Here is a 14,496-nt window from a genome sequence, read left to right as displayed (position 1 = left end):
CTTCGTGTACTTTCTCCTTCCATGTGTCAGTTTACAGGTGGGTTTTGTAGAATTAAACATAGCCGACTGCAAAGGCAGGATGGTTTGCATTTTGCTTCAGTGGCCATGGCTGTCAGCATTGTGGCCTCCCAATTCATGAAACAAATTAGGAAATCAACCACAGATAGATGTAGTACCATACCCAGGGGCAGCCAAGCTGATTGTGGCTCTTAGAATATATGTTGAATGTCTGAATTTTAAAGGTCAGTAGGGACAACAAAAATCATGTAGGGAAAGAACTCAGATTTCAGAACCCTCTTTTGGTTCTTAAGAGGGTCTTCTGATTAAGTGACAGAAATCCAACTCAAAGAAGCTGTAATAAAAAAAGAAGTTTAGGGGCCGGCCCCGTGGAGTAGCGGTTAAGTGCACGCGCTCTGCTGCTGGTGGCCCGGGTTCAGATCCCGGGCACACACTGACGCACAGCTTGTCAGGCCATGCTGTGGCAGTGTCCCATGTAAAGTGGAGGAAGATGGGCACAGATGTTAGCCCAGGGCCAGTCTTCCTCCGCAAAAAAACAAAGGGGGTGGGGGGAGGATTGGCATGGATGTTACCTCAGGGCTGATGTTCCTCACACACACACAAAAAAGTTTATGGGCTCTCGTGACTGGGGCATCACTGGGTCCTGCATTCTTTCCCTCTTCCTCTTAGCTGTACTTTCCTCTTGGATGGCTTCTCACTCAGGCAAGTTCCACCAAAGATACTCCTGATAGCTTCAGGTTCATCTTCCTCCAGAATAGTTCATCCAGTGCAAATAGTGCACCTTTTACAGTCCCGGAATTAACCGTGGTTAGTCCAGCTTGGGTCACGTGTCCATGCATGAGCCAATCACTGTAGGCTGAGAGATACTGGGCTTTCATTAGCCAGGCCTGAGTCATCACGCTGGCTTACGTTGAGTCCCAGGGTGGGGTCAACCCAGCAGAGCCACAAGGTCTGAGACTGAGAAGGGGTGGTTTCCACAAAGAGATATATTTTCTTACTAGAAGAGAGAATGCTGGAAAGACAAAAGTGGATGTCTTCTATGTGAAGTATTTGCTCTTGGGGCCGCCTTTGTTTTTTTTTGTTGTTGTTTATTGCAGTAACTGGTTTATAACATTGTATAAATGTCAGGTGTACATCATTGTACTTCTATTTCTGCATGGATTACATTATGTTCTCATGTTCACCACCCAAATACTAATTACAATCCATCACCACACACGTGTGCCTAATTATCCCTTTTGCCCTCCTCCCTCCCCTCTTCTCCTCTGGTAACCACCAATCCAATCTCTGTCTCCATGTGTTTGTTGTTGTTTTTATCTTCTACTTAATGAGTGAGATCATATGGTATATGATCTTCTCCCTCTGACTTATTTCACTTTGCATAATACCCTCAATGTCCATCCATGTTGTCACAAATGGCTGGATTTCATTTTTTCTTATGGCTGAGTAGTATTCCATTGTGTATATATACCACCGCTTCTTTATCCATTCGTCCCTTGATGGGCACTTAGGTTGCTTCCAAGTCTTGGCTACTGTGAATAACGCTGCAATGAACACAGGGGTGCGTGTATCTTTACGCATTGGTGTTTTCATGTTCTTTGGATAAATACCAGCAGTGGAATAGCTGGATCGTATGGTAGTTCTATACTTAATTTTTTGAGGAATCTCCATACTGTTTTCCATAGTGGCTGCACCAGTTTGCACTCCCACCAGCAGTGTATTCGAGTTCCCTTCTCTCCACATCCTCTCCAACACTTCTTGTTTCCTGTCTTGTTAATTATAGCCATTCTGACGGGCGTGAGGTGATATCTCATTGTAGTTTTTTTTTTTTTTTTTTTTTTTTTTTGTGAGGAGATCAGCCCTGTGCTAACATCCGCCAATCCTCCTCTTTTTTTTTTTTTGCTGAGGAAGACGGCTCTGGGCTAACATCTGTGCCCATCTTCCTCCACTTTACATGGGACGCCGCCACAACATGGCTTGCCAAGCAGTGCGTCAGTGCGCGCCTGGGATCCGAACCAGCGAACCCCGGGCCGCCGCAGCGGAGCGCGCGCACTCAACCGCTTGCGCCACCGGGCCGGCCCCATCTCATTGTAGTTTTGATTTGCATTTCCCTGATAGTGATTTTGAACATCTTTTCATGTGTGTTGGCCATCTGTATATCTTCTTTGGAGAAATGTCTGTTCAGGTCTCTTGCCCATTTTTTAATTGGGTTGTTAGTTTTTTTCTTGTTGAGATGCATGAGTTCTTTATATATTTTGGAGATTAAGCCCTTATCAAATGTATGGTTTGCAAATATCTTCTCCCAATTGTTAGGTTGTCTTTTCATTTTGTTGATGGTTTCCTTTGCTGTGCAGAAGCTTTTTAGTTTGATGTAGTCCCATTTGTTTATTTTTTCTATTGTTTCTCTTGCCCAGTAAGACATGGTGCTTGAAAATATGTTGCTAAGCCCGATGTCGAAGAGCGTACTGCCTATGTTTTCTTCTAGAATTTTCATGGTTTCAGGTCTTACATTCAAGTCTTTAATCCATTTTGAGTTGATTTTTGTGTATGGTGTAAGGTAATGGTCTACTTTCATTTTTTTGCATGTGGCTGTCCAGTTTTCCCAAGACCATTTGTTGAAGAGACTTTCCTTTCTCCATTGTATGTTCTTGTGAGGCTGCCCTTCTAGTCTAGCTCTGGAAGTCTTCCCAAGAGACTTCCTGGAAGTCTCACTGCTATAATCCTCCATCCTCTCCAGGAACTTGCAGAATCTTATTCCATTCACTCAATAGGGGCCTGGGCCTGCCTGAGACACAGAGAGGCAGAGGTGTCCCCAAGCCAGCAGTTCTGTCAGTGTCAGCTTGCTTTGTAAAAATGTGTTTATACCAAACATTATCTGTATGTTTTATAAAATGATAATAGTAATGGCTAATTCATGGTGTCATAAAAGGACTGGACAAAATATTAGACAATAGCATCTGAGCCCAGAAGGGGTAACTTTGGTTGAAATGTTCTATGTCCTTTTATAGTTCAAGAAGAGAGTTAAGATACAGGTGGTTAATTTAGTGCTTTAATTAAGTAGCATTTCAAAGGGAAACAAAAAGATTGAAATAGAGGATATAACTTTAACTTTTAAACCAGTTCAACAGAAAAAAGTGGAATAGAAAAACTCAAAGAGAAAAAAATAATAAAAATAGGATAAAAATGAGACAAATAGAAAACACAAATATAATAGAAACAAGTCCAAAGATGTCAATAATATAATAATTGTGAATGGATTTAACATGCCAGTTAAAAGAGAGATTGTCAGATTTGAAATAAAAGAGATACATCTAAAACTTAAATTCAAAGCAAGGCAGAAAGAAATAGGATAGGGTAAGCTATAATACACAAATACAAAATAAAACTGGAATGCTTATTTTTTTGTGTGTGTGAGGAAGACCGGCCCTGAGCTAACATCTATTGCCAATCCTCCTCCTTTTTTTCCCCTTTTTCTCCCCAAAGCCCCAGTAGATAGTTGTATGTCATAGTTGCACGTCCTTCTACTTGCTGTATGTGGGATGCTGCCTCAGCATGGCTGGACAAGCAGTGCATCGGTGCACGCCCGGGATCCAAACTCAGGCCGCCAGTAGCGGAGCGCACGCACTTAACCGCTAAGCCATGGGGCGGGCCCCGGAATGCTTATTTTAACATCAGACAAAATATACTTTAAGACATTACTAGGAGCAGAGAGGGATCATTACATAATAAGATATGAAAAGTTTAACAATTATAAACATGAATGTGCCAAACAAAATAGCCTAAAATTTTTTACTGGAATAAATTGACCGATTCACCATCATAGTGGTAACTGCAACAGACCTCTCTCAATTACTATTTTTATTTATTTATTTTATTTTATTTTTGTTGAAGAAGATCAGCCCTGAGCTAACATCTGATGCTGATCCTCCTCTTTTTTGCTGAGGAAGATTGGCCCTGACCTAACATCTGTGCCCGTCTTCCTCTACTTTATATGGGATGCCACCACAGCATTGCGTGACAAGCAGTGTGTTGGTGTGCCCCAGGGATCCAAACCCGCGAACTCCGGGCTGCTGAAGCGGAGTGTGTGCAAAACCGCTTGCACCACCAGGCTGGCTCCATTATTAATTAATTAATTAATTATTTATTTATTTGTGAGGAAGATCAGCCCTGAGCTAACATCCGATGCTGATCCTCCTCTTTTTTTGCCGAGGAAAGTTGGCCCTGAGCTAACATCTGTGCCCATCTTCCTCTACTTTATATGGGATGCCGCCACAGCATGGCGTGACAAGCGGTGTGTCGGTGCGTGCCTGGGATCCGAACCCATGATCCCCAGGCCACCAAAGTGGAGTGCACACACTTAACGGCTTGAGCCACTGGGCACGCCCCCTCTCTCAATTTTTGATAGGTAAAGCAGTCTCAAAAAATTAGTAAAGATGTGGGAGACTTGGACATAACAATTAAAAACCTTGAGATAAAGGACTTGGACAGAATTCTACAATTGACAGAGAATATGCATTCCTCATATGCACAAGTATCACACCATTAAAGCAAGTCTCAGCACATTTTAAAGAATTAGTATCATTCAGACCACACTGTCTAATGACAAAGCAATTAAGAGTCAATAAAATGATTAATTTAAAAATCTCTATATGCTTGGAACTTTAATAACACACTTCTAAACAGCTCATGGGTCAAAGAAGAAATCATGTTGGATGTTTTAAAATACAACTGCATGATAAAAATTGAACAATCAAAAGTTGTATATGCCATGAAAGTGGTACTTTGAGGGAAATTTATAGACATACATCTTTTTTATTCAAAGGAAGGCTGAAAGTTAATGGGATAAGAGTCCAAGCTAAGAAGTTAGAAGCCTAGAACCAGGTAGTTTCACTGGTGAATTCTACCAAACATATAAAGAAGAATTAACACCAATCCTTCTCAAACTCTTCCAAAAAATTGAAGAGGAGGGAACACTCCCAAACTCATTTTATGAGGCCAGCATTGCTCTGATACCAAAGCCAGATAAGGACAACACGAGAAAATAAAATGACAGGCCAATATCCCTGCTGAATACAGGTGCAAAAATTCTCAACAAAATATTAGCAAACTGAATTCAACAGCACATTAAAATGATCATACACCATGATCAAGTGGGATTTATCCCTGGGATGCAAGGATGGTTCAACATATGTAAATCAATAAATGTGATACACCACATTAATAGAATGAAAGATAAAAATCATATGCTCATCTCAAAAGATGCAGAAAAACATTTGACAAAATACAACATCCTTTCATGATAAAAACACTCAACAAATTGAGTATAGAAGGAATATACCTCAACATAATAAAGGCCATATATGACAAGCCCACAGCTAACATCATACCCAACGGTGAAAGGTTGAAATCTTGTCTTCTAAGATCAGGAACGAGACAAGGGTGCTCACTCCAACCACTCCTATTAAACACAGCACTGAAGGTCCTAGCTAGAACAATCAGCCAAGAAAAAGAAATAAAAGGCATCCAAATCAGAAAGGGAGAAGTAAAATTGTCTTTATTTGCAGATGATATGATCTTATATATAGAAAATCCTAAAGACTCCACCAAAAAACTGTTAGAACTAATCAATGAATTCAGTAAATTTGCAGGATACAAAATCAACATACAGAAATCAGTTGTGTTTCTATCCACTAACAACAAAATATCTTTAAAAGAAATAAAACAATCTCATTCACAATAGCATCAAAAACAATAAAACAGGAATAAATTTAAGCAAGGAGGTGAAAGATCTGTACACTGAAAATTACAAGACTTTGATGAAAGAAATTGAAGAAGACACAAACAAATGGAAAATATACCATGTTCATGGATTGGAAGAATTGATATTGTTAAGATATCCATACTACCCAAAGCCATCTATAGATTCAATGCAATCCCTATTAAGATTCCAATGGCATTTTTCACAAAAAATAGAAAATCCTAAAATTTGTGTGGAACCTCAAAAGACCCCAAGTAGCCAAAGCAATCCCGAATGAAGGGTCTAAGGGAAAAGCTAACATTTTTGCAACTTTTCTGCAAGTCTAAAATCAGTTAATAAAAAATGAAAAATAGGGCCAGCCTGTGAGCTAGTGGTTAAGTTCGGGGTGTTCCACTTCTGCAGCTGGTTCAGTTCCTAGGCACGGCCCTACACCACTCGGTGGCAGCCATGTTGTGGCAGCGACCCACATACAAAATAGAGGAAGACTGGCACAGATGTTAGCTCAGGGCGAATCTTCCTCAGGAAAAAAAAATTAAATTATAAAAGAAGGTAAAGAACAATGTTGTTTCAAAAGGTTAATGGTTTAGCATAGGAGAGACAAGGTTTCCTTGGGTTGTTGTGTGGGTGTTGCTTTGTGCGGATGGGAAAGAGTGTGTTGGGGTCCATCTAGACACACTCAGGTGCTGGATTCAGTGGCTCCCAGATCTAACTGGAGGTGCAGCCTGAGGTGGAGACTCAGTGGGGGCGGGGAGTCATGCAAAGCCTCCTCCCAGCATGAGTGCTCCTGTTAGTGCAGACACCTGGGTTTCCAAGGAGCTCCAGCCCAGGCAGTGCTGGGAACGAGGCACCTGTCAGATGAGGGTTCTGCCTCCGTCCTGTCCTCTGTTCGCTGCCCAGCATGGCCTGCTGCTTGGGGCCTGTGCTGCTGCTGCTGCTGCTACTGCTTCTGGGTGAGTGGCTACCTCCTCCCCCTGGCCTCCCTGTCCCCATTCTCAGGGACAGGGTGGGAGGGCAAGAGGGTGACTCGAGGAAAAGCTGGAGTGTAAAAAGGGGCATGGGCGAGAGACCTGTGGGGGGTGGGGTGCAGGGACACCTGGCACTATGCTCCAGCAGCTGCGCACCTCGCCTCCCGCCTTCATGAGGGCGCCCCCCTCCCAAGTCCCGCCTTGGTACTCCTGCCCCAGAAGCTTTCCTTTTCCTACTGCTGCCCCTCTCCCACCTCTCTTACCCTCCCCCCAGCCCCAGCCCCCTGCCTTCAGTCTTGGAGCTTCACACTGATTCCTTCCTCTGCATCTTCAGAGTCTGCCGTGCCATGCACCTGCTGTCCCACCTACTGGGGACTGCCCCTTCCTCACCTGGGGCATTGCCGAGGGAGGGGTCACTTTAGCAGGTGGGGTGGGGTGGGGAAAATGGAATCGGGCAAAAGTTTAAGGCAGAGGAGATCTTGCAGCTGAGATGTGCTGTTTTGAGAGTGGAGATGAGGTAAGGGAGCTCCTGGCAGACGGAGACAGGTAAGCAAAGGGCAGAGCTGGACCAACACCCATGGCGACAGTAGGTGCTGTTGTGTGTGGCTGTGGCCTGGGGATGTGACGTACTTGGCTGGGAGAGAAGGGGGAAGATTGCCTGCTGCTCTGCTAGAGGGGAGGAGAAGAGAGAGGAAGGGAGGGCTCGCCCCTCTCCTGTCTAGCCCATCCACTCACATACCCATTCCAAGTCCTTAGTGTCTGTTCGTCCTCCCTGCAGAGCAGAGGGCGCTGAAGCCACAGCAAGAATCACCAAGGCCCCCGAAAGAGGTGGCCAGTGCCAGGGAGCAGCACTGCTTCCAGCCTGAGGCGGGGGACACCCCCCTCCACACACACAGCAAGATGGGTGCAGGGCCAGGTTGGGAAACTTCCCTCAGACTGCGGTGCTTCCAGGGGGCTGGGAGCAAAGGGGTGGGGTAGCCTGGTTTGGGCGACCTACCTAGGTCCTAGGAAGGGGCTGCCAAGTCTTGATCCCCGGAGACCCTGGCTTGGCTGGATTTAGACGTGGCCTGTGGCATGTCTTGACAGAGCTCGCCCTCTGCCCAACTGACCCCTGGTGTGTGACTCTACTGTGCTAGGCAAGCTCTCTGCCCCCAGCGGAGTGCCACCTATCATGGACCCTTGGTCCCTGTGGCTCAGGATAGAGGCCTGTGGCCTGCCATCAGGGACTTCTCTCGAATCCACACCCTGCCAGCCCAGGCCTAAACGGGCCCTCCAGTGCCCAGAGCCCTTGTGAGGAGTCAGTCCCTCTTTCATCCGGCTGGTGGAGGGTGGGGGAGCCAGGAGCACGCGAGTCCAGATGGGGCAGCACGGGTTAGACGGGCGAGAGGCAGCATCAGAAGGGAATGGAGGGGGAAGATGCCGGCGGCAGGAGGCAGCAGGAGATGCAGGAGGTCAGGAGGCAGGGAGAACCAGAAACCTGGAGACACACTCAAAGCGTCTTCATGGGGGAGGAAAGAAGGGATAGGAAGAAAGCCCAGGCGTCCCAGCGTGCCAAAGAGAGGACGAGGAGCGGCCACTGTCCTCAACGCCATTTCTGATGTCTCCATTAGCCAGGTCCCCAAAAGTCTGTCTTGTTGTTTCCCGCGCAGGGGGGTGCGGTGTCCGTGAGAGAGGGAGGAATCCCGTGGACCCCTCTTTGGATAGGTATGGCCTGTCTGGAGTGGTGCCTGGGAAGGATGGGTCTCAGCTTCTGGGGGAGGCCAGGCCCAGCCTCGGTGCGCCCCATCCATCCCTGACGTGTTGCAAGAATCCCCAGAGCCCGCCGCCGCCCATCCCTGCGACAGAAGGCCAGTCAATCAGGCCTTCGGGTCACACTCTGCCTCCTCGGGTTTTGAGCGCCCCACATCTTCGGAGGGTGTGGCCGGGGGCGGGGGCGCAGCCCCCACCAACCGCAGCCCGCCCGCTCCCCCAACAGGGTCGCCGAGCTCCGCCGGACGGAACCGATGCGTGGACGCAGCCGAGGCGTGCACGGCTGACGCGCGGTGCCAGTGGCTGCGCACGGAGTTCGTGGCTCGGTGTCTGGATCGGGCCGGGCCCGGGGGCTGCCCCCGCGCCCGCTGCCGCCGCGCTCTGCGCCGTTTCTTCGCCCGCGGGCCGCCCGCGCTCACCCAAGCGCTGCTCTTCTGCCCGTGCGCGGGCCCCGCGTGCGCCGAGCGCCGGCGCCAGACCTTCGTGCCCGCCTGCGCCTTCTCCGGGCCCGGCCCCGCCCCGCCCTCCTGCCTCGTGCCCTTAGACGCCTGCGAGCACAGCCGGGTCTGCAGGTGCGGGAGGTGCGGGGTGGTGGGGAGGGCAGGACGGGATGGGAGACGGGGGGGGGGCAGGAGCGGGGCCTACCGCCCACCGGCTCACCGCCCTCCCGCCCGCCCGCTGCGCAGGCCCCGCCTCCTGACCTTCCAGGCCTCCTGCTCGCCCGCCCCCAGCGCCCCAGACGGCTGCTTGCCGGACCAGGCTCCCCGCTGTCTGCGCGCCTACGCAGGCCTCGTGGGTACGCGCGGCCGGGATCCCGGCGCGGCCGCGGCTGCGGCCGCGGGCTCTCTCGGAGGTGCCTTCGCCTGGGTGGGCCGATTACTCCGCCCTCTGGGTCCCCGCAGGCACCGCCGTCACCCCCAACTACGTGGACAACGCGAGCGCGCGTGTGGCACCCTGGTGCGACTGCGGAGCCAGCGGAAACCGGCGTGAGGAGTGTGAAGCCTTCCGGGGGCTCTTTACGAGGAACCGGTGCCTGGGTGAGGGGCCCGGGCGGGGCGACGCGGGAGTCCAGTCCACGCTTACTGCCCCCTCCCAAGCCGCCTGGCTATGGAGCCCATTTTAGAGATGAGGAAACTGAGGCTGTTTGCGGCTGTCACACAGGCCCACATCTCCCTCTGCTGTCGTTCTGCCCCTCGGGGAATCTGCGCCCAGCTGTCTCCAGAGACCAGGTCACAGACCAAAGTAGAAGCCCAGGGGTGTCTTGGCGGGTGCCCCTGCGGGCAGGTGGGAGGGCAGTTAAAACAAGTTTCCGAGGGCCTGGAATGGAACAAGGCGGGATTCCTGCTTCAGATGAGGCACTCCTGCCTCCCCCTACTGATAATTTTGCCTTTCGAGTCTGAATAGCTCGGTGGTTCGCTGCCCAGTGTGTGAGTTAGGGGGCCTGAGTTTGAAGCTCCACTATGCCACTTACTAGCTGCGAGTTAGTTAACTGCTCTAAGCCTTTTTGTGTTTATCTGTAAAATAGAGAAGATAATTGTCACCCTCCCCTGTGAGGATGGAAGGCTGTACAGTTTGTAAGGCACTCTTAGCACAGTTGTCCTCGTCATTCTTTACCCTGTGCCTTGCGTCCCAGAAGCCCATCCTTGCAGACATCTTATCCTCCCGTCCCTGTGTGGGGAGGGCCCAGGCAGGATGCCAGGGGTCTCTCAGTTTTTCCCGGAGGAGCTGGGCCCTGAGCTAGGATTTCCCAAGCCTGCCCTGCACCCCTCTCTTCATAGATGGCGCTATACAGGCCTTTGACAGCTGGTGGCCCCCAATCCTGCAGGACCAGTTGGACTCCCTCCAGGACCCTGGACACAGCCTCCTACAGGTAGGTACAGGGAGGGGATGGTGAGCTGGCAGCCCCTGCAGGGCCTCCTTCCACCTTGCTATGCCAGGTGGGCCTCCATGGAGGCATGAATGGCCTGGGATGGGGGTGGAGGCAGAGAGCAGAGCCAGGCTTCTGCCTCAAGTCCACGCTCTGCTCCCACTCCCCAAGGTGTCCTCGGCAGACAGGCCCCTGGAGGGGAGCTCCCTGCTCTCCATGCTCCCTGTCCTGGCTCTCCAGCCCCTGCTGTGACTAGGACAGCAGACCTCGGACAACACAGCCAACTGTCCCACGCTGCCTGGAGTACTGGGCCATGTCTGTGGCCTACTGCTCCACTGAAAGGGGACTGCTCTCTCCCCGTTCCCCTTTGCAGGTCTGGACACCCTATGTACCTGTACCTTGGAGCAGGGGCTGTAGGCTGAGGGCCTGACTGCAAAGCCCAAGGTTTCCCTTTCAGAGGTTTCTTGGTTGTAGTTCCCTTTCTCCAGAGACCTTGGAACTGTTGGGGTCTCCCAGAGGGTAGGCATGGGCAGGGGTCATCTGTGTAGCTGAGGCCTCACCAGGGCCCTACATCAACTAGAGAAGGTCAGACACCATCCAAACTCCCAGAATTCTGGGAAATTTTATCAGCCCTCTAAGCAGATCATGCTCTAAGGAGTGCATCTGTACACTTGCAGGCAAAACTCCCCCTAATACTGCAGACTTTCGTGGCACCCTCCCAGTTCGGCACCACCCATCATGATTAACCTCCGCCACCTCCGCCCCATGATTAACGTTGGCAGATGCTTCCTGTCCAGGATATGCTGCTTGGTGGGCACCACCAGGAGTGAGAATCCAGTCCCCTACATTGCACTGGCCACATGGCTGTCTTCCCCATGGTTTCACGCAGCACTAGGAATGGCATCGACAGCTCAATAAATCCACATGCACTGAGACTGACCTTGTTTTCATGTGATCTATGTTTTGGGAGCCTGGAGACCAGGGATGGCCACAGGGTGTGCCTCTGCTGGCCTGTGTGACCTCAGATGACCTCAGGACCTCGCTGGGCTCCGTCTCCTCACCTGCAGATGCCAAACTGAAACAACTATCAGGTCTTAGTGGCAGGGATTTTGGTTGCTTTTGTCTATTCTTGCTTTCCCTGCTAGTACTCAGATAAACTACATTTCCCAGCCTCCCTTGCAGCTACAGGGTGTGGTCATGTGACACAGTCCTGGCCAATGAGTAGGATTCACAGATGAGGCTTCTGGGAGAGCTCTTTTTTTTTTTTTTTTTTTGTGAGGAAGATCAGCCCTGAGCTAACATCCATGCCAATCCTCCTCTTTTTGCTGAAGAAGACCGGCCCTGAGCTAACATCTATTGCCAATCCTCCTCCCTTTTTTTTTTTTTTCCTCTTTTTCTCCCCAAAGCCCCAGTAGATAGTTGTATGTTATAGTTGCACATCCTTCTAGTAGCTGTATGTGGGACGCCGCCTCAGCATGGCCGGACAAGCAGTGCATTGGTGCGCGCCCGGGATCTGAACCCAGGCTTCCAGTAGCGGGGCTGGCGCACTTAACCGCTAAGCCACAGGGCCCACCCCAGGAGAGCTCTTTAAACAGGAACAGACTTGTTGACTGCTCCTTTCAGCTTTTAGCCTCAACTCTCCCCAGTTTTTGCCTGGAACTTGGTGGCAATGCCTGGGGGTATGGGCACCATCTTGAAAATGGAGCCACACAACATTGTCGAGCCACTGCACCGGCCTCCATCTGCCTCGTTCTGGACTCTTCATTATGTGAGAAAAATGATTATGTCTAACTTGTTTAAACCAGTTTCTCCCCAGGTTGCTGTTATTTGCAGCCAAACATAGGCCCTGATTGATACACTCCCACCTCTGGGGTGCCTGGGAGCCCCAGGATCACCCTGGGTACTCACTTAGGGGAGCCACACCTCAATGCTCACAGAGCCCGGCCCTGACAGACACTTGAAAGAAGGGGTGATGGTGGGTTTGTTTTTTATTCCTGCATATTCTAACTGCTTCTATCCATGTGGAGAGTTGAATTCTTTCCTGGAGTTGAGGAAATTTATCGTAAAGGTTTTTACAAACACTACATGTATGTGTGTGGCCGGTGTGGACCCAGCGAATGCTGAGGGCATTGCGTTAAACTGCAGTTCTGCAGAGGAACTTGAAGAGGAGAAGGCAGAACGATGGCCAGGTACTAAGCCTTCTGCCCGCCTCCTTCTTCCTCAAAAGCTTGGAGACTTCCGATGAGTGAAGGGCCACCATGTCTCCAGGCAGCTCCTTCTCAAATCTAGTTGAGGTTTGGCAGGGGCCATGAAACAGGCAAGTGGAGGCTGTTGGTGCCTTGCTCAGAGACCTTTCTGGGCCGGTGCAACCCATCCCCAAGCTGCCGGGAATGTTGACTGCTCCCAGCTCTCAGCTGCCCCTTCCTCTAGAAGAAATGCCTGTAAGGTTACACTCTGCTCCCTGAGGCAGACTGCAGTCAATGACTGAGGCAGGGGTACAAAGGCCTGGTCTGCTTGCCTAAGCGGGGGACAATTCTGTGTGCCATTCATGCTCCAGAGCTCCCCCTAGATCCCAGCTGAGACCACATCCTAGTTCAGCTCCTTCCCCTGCCCCCTCCTAGCTCCCTCACTCAGAGGTTCCTCTGAGTCCACTCTCTCCATTATATCATGGCCTGAGAATCCCTGTCTTGGGCTCAGCTTCTGCAGAACCTAACCTAAGACACAGGGGTTAGGTACAGACCACACCAAAGCTCAGGCCTGGGGCTGTCCTGACCAGAAAAAGAGCCACCAGCTCTGAGACTGTGTATGTAGCAACTCATAGCAAACCCACAGACACTGCCTGTGGCAGCTGTCAGCCAGCCTCCCAGCTTCAGCCAGTACTCTCCTGATCGGAGCCAAACACAAATCAAACTGGCTTGAGCATGTGTCTGAGCAGTTCGGGTTTCAGGCACAGCTTTTCTCCAGGAGTTCGAATGATGTTGCCCCTGCTGGTCTGTGCATGGCTTCCCTCTGCAGCCACGCAGGCTCTTACCATGGGGTAGGTAGGAATGTCACCAGCAGCCTCTATGATCTCTCCAGAGATCTGCAATCTCTCCTTTTAGCAATCTCAGCAGAAAAAGGCACCTCTCTTTCCCAGGATTCATGGAATGTCCCTGGCAGGACCCTGGTGGGCCCAGCATGGGTTATAAGCCTCTTCCAGTGACCTAGGGAGTGACATCAGTCTACCAGGATCACATGGAATTGGAGGGACAGTTTTCCAATGGAAAAAAGAAGGTGTTGGACAGAGTGAAGCTCAGAGTCCAACCTATTCTCAGTTCCTAAGAAGGTATAGTCTCAATATGCACCTACACCTGCATGGGAATGGACACCTGTAAGTGGGCTGGGGAGGGATGGTGTGTGCGTTGGGGGTGGGGCAGGGAAGTGAATGCATCGCCTTGCCCTGCTCACCATGATTGCCTGGTGGCCCAAACGCAGAATTAAATGTCTGCTAAATGATTTGCCTTGTGTGAGAGTGTGTTAAACTCTACTACTCATTTTTTGCTCAGAGTAAAATACAGGCATATACCTTCCCAAAGATTGGGAAGATAAAAGTGAGCAGAACCTACTTGAAAATAGCGAAACTGTTCACTGGCAGCTGGCCGGCTTCCTGCAGCACTTCTCTGACTCAAGCACAGAGTTTACCTGATGGAGCCTCTTTGACATCAGACTGTGCAGGGGAAAATGAAAGGTCACAGGGCCCGTTTCCTGGCTCTTTTTCCCAGAGTGCACATTTCTGTGTGGGAGGCCTGACGCCATCCTGGGCGTGGACCCAGCCAGCTCTAACGAGAAAACTAAGAGGAGGGTGAGGCGTTGTGGCATGCAAAGGCCACCGTCTTGCCACCCCTGGGCCAGTCAACTTTCTGAGGGTTTTGTTGCTATAGTGGGCTGAATGGTGTCTCCAAAGATATGTCCACACCCTAATCCCTGGAACCTGCGAATGTGACCTTATATGGCAATAGATGTGATTAAGGATCTTGAGAGGAGGCGCTTATCCTGGATTATCCGAGTGGGCCCTAAATGCAGTCACATGCATCCTTATAAGAGAGAGACAGAAGGAGATGAGACACACACGCAGAGGAGAGGGCCACGTGAAGACAGGT

General features: G+C 50.3%; 1 protein-coding gene across 1 annotated transcript; it reads left to right on the top strand.

Annotated features, from left to right (window-relative positions):
- The first annotated feature begins 6,674 nt into the window (after positions 1-6,674).
- GFRA4 (GDNF family receptor alpha 4) lies at positions 6,675-11,456 on the top strand. The gene is made up of 7 exons (XM_058562204.1): positions 6,675-6,726; positions 7,520-7,657; positions 8,717-9,062; positions 9,177-9,286; positions 9,393-9,527; positions 10,269-10,360; positions 10,529-11,456. Exons 1-7 carry the CDS (start codon positions 6,675-6,677, stop codon positions 10,607-10,609), a joined length of 954 nt encoding a protein of 317 aa, XP_058418187.1. The 3' UTR covers positions 10,610-11,456.
- The last annotated feature ends 3,040 nt before the right edge of the window (positions 11,457-14,496 follow it).

Source organism: Diceros bicornis, chromosome 19 (assembly GCF_020826845.1).
Source record: "Diceros bicornis minor isolate mBicDic1 chromosome 19, mDicBic1.mat.cur, whole genome shotgun sequence".
Taxonomy (NCBI): Eukaryota; Metazoa; Chordata; class Mammalia; order Perissodactyla; family Rhinocerotidae; genus Diceros; species Diceros bicornis.
The sequence above is the reverse complement of the archived record's forward strand: the minus strand, read 5'-3'. Positions and strand labels throughout refer to the sequence as shown.

What these genes read in the sequence shown, in the direction of transcription:
- GFRA4 (XM_058562204.1), top strand. Translation starts at nt 6,675, where the DNA reads ATGGCCTGCTGCTTGGGGCCTGTGCTGCTGCTGCTGCTGCTACTGCTT. An exon ending in GAGCACAGCCGGGTCTGCAG is followed by an intron (nt 9,063 to 9,176) that starts GTGCGGGAGGTG and finishes CCCGCTGCGCAG; the next exon opens with GCCCCGCCTCCTGACCTTCC. An exon ending in CGCCTACGCAGGCCTCGTGG is followed by an intron (nt 9,287 to 9,392) that starts GTACGCGCGGCC and finishes GGGTCCCCGCAG; the next exon opens with GCACCGCCGTCACCCCCAAC.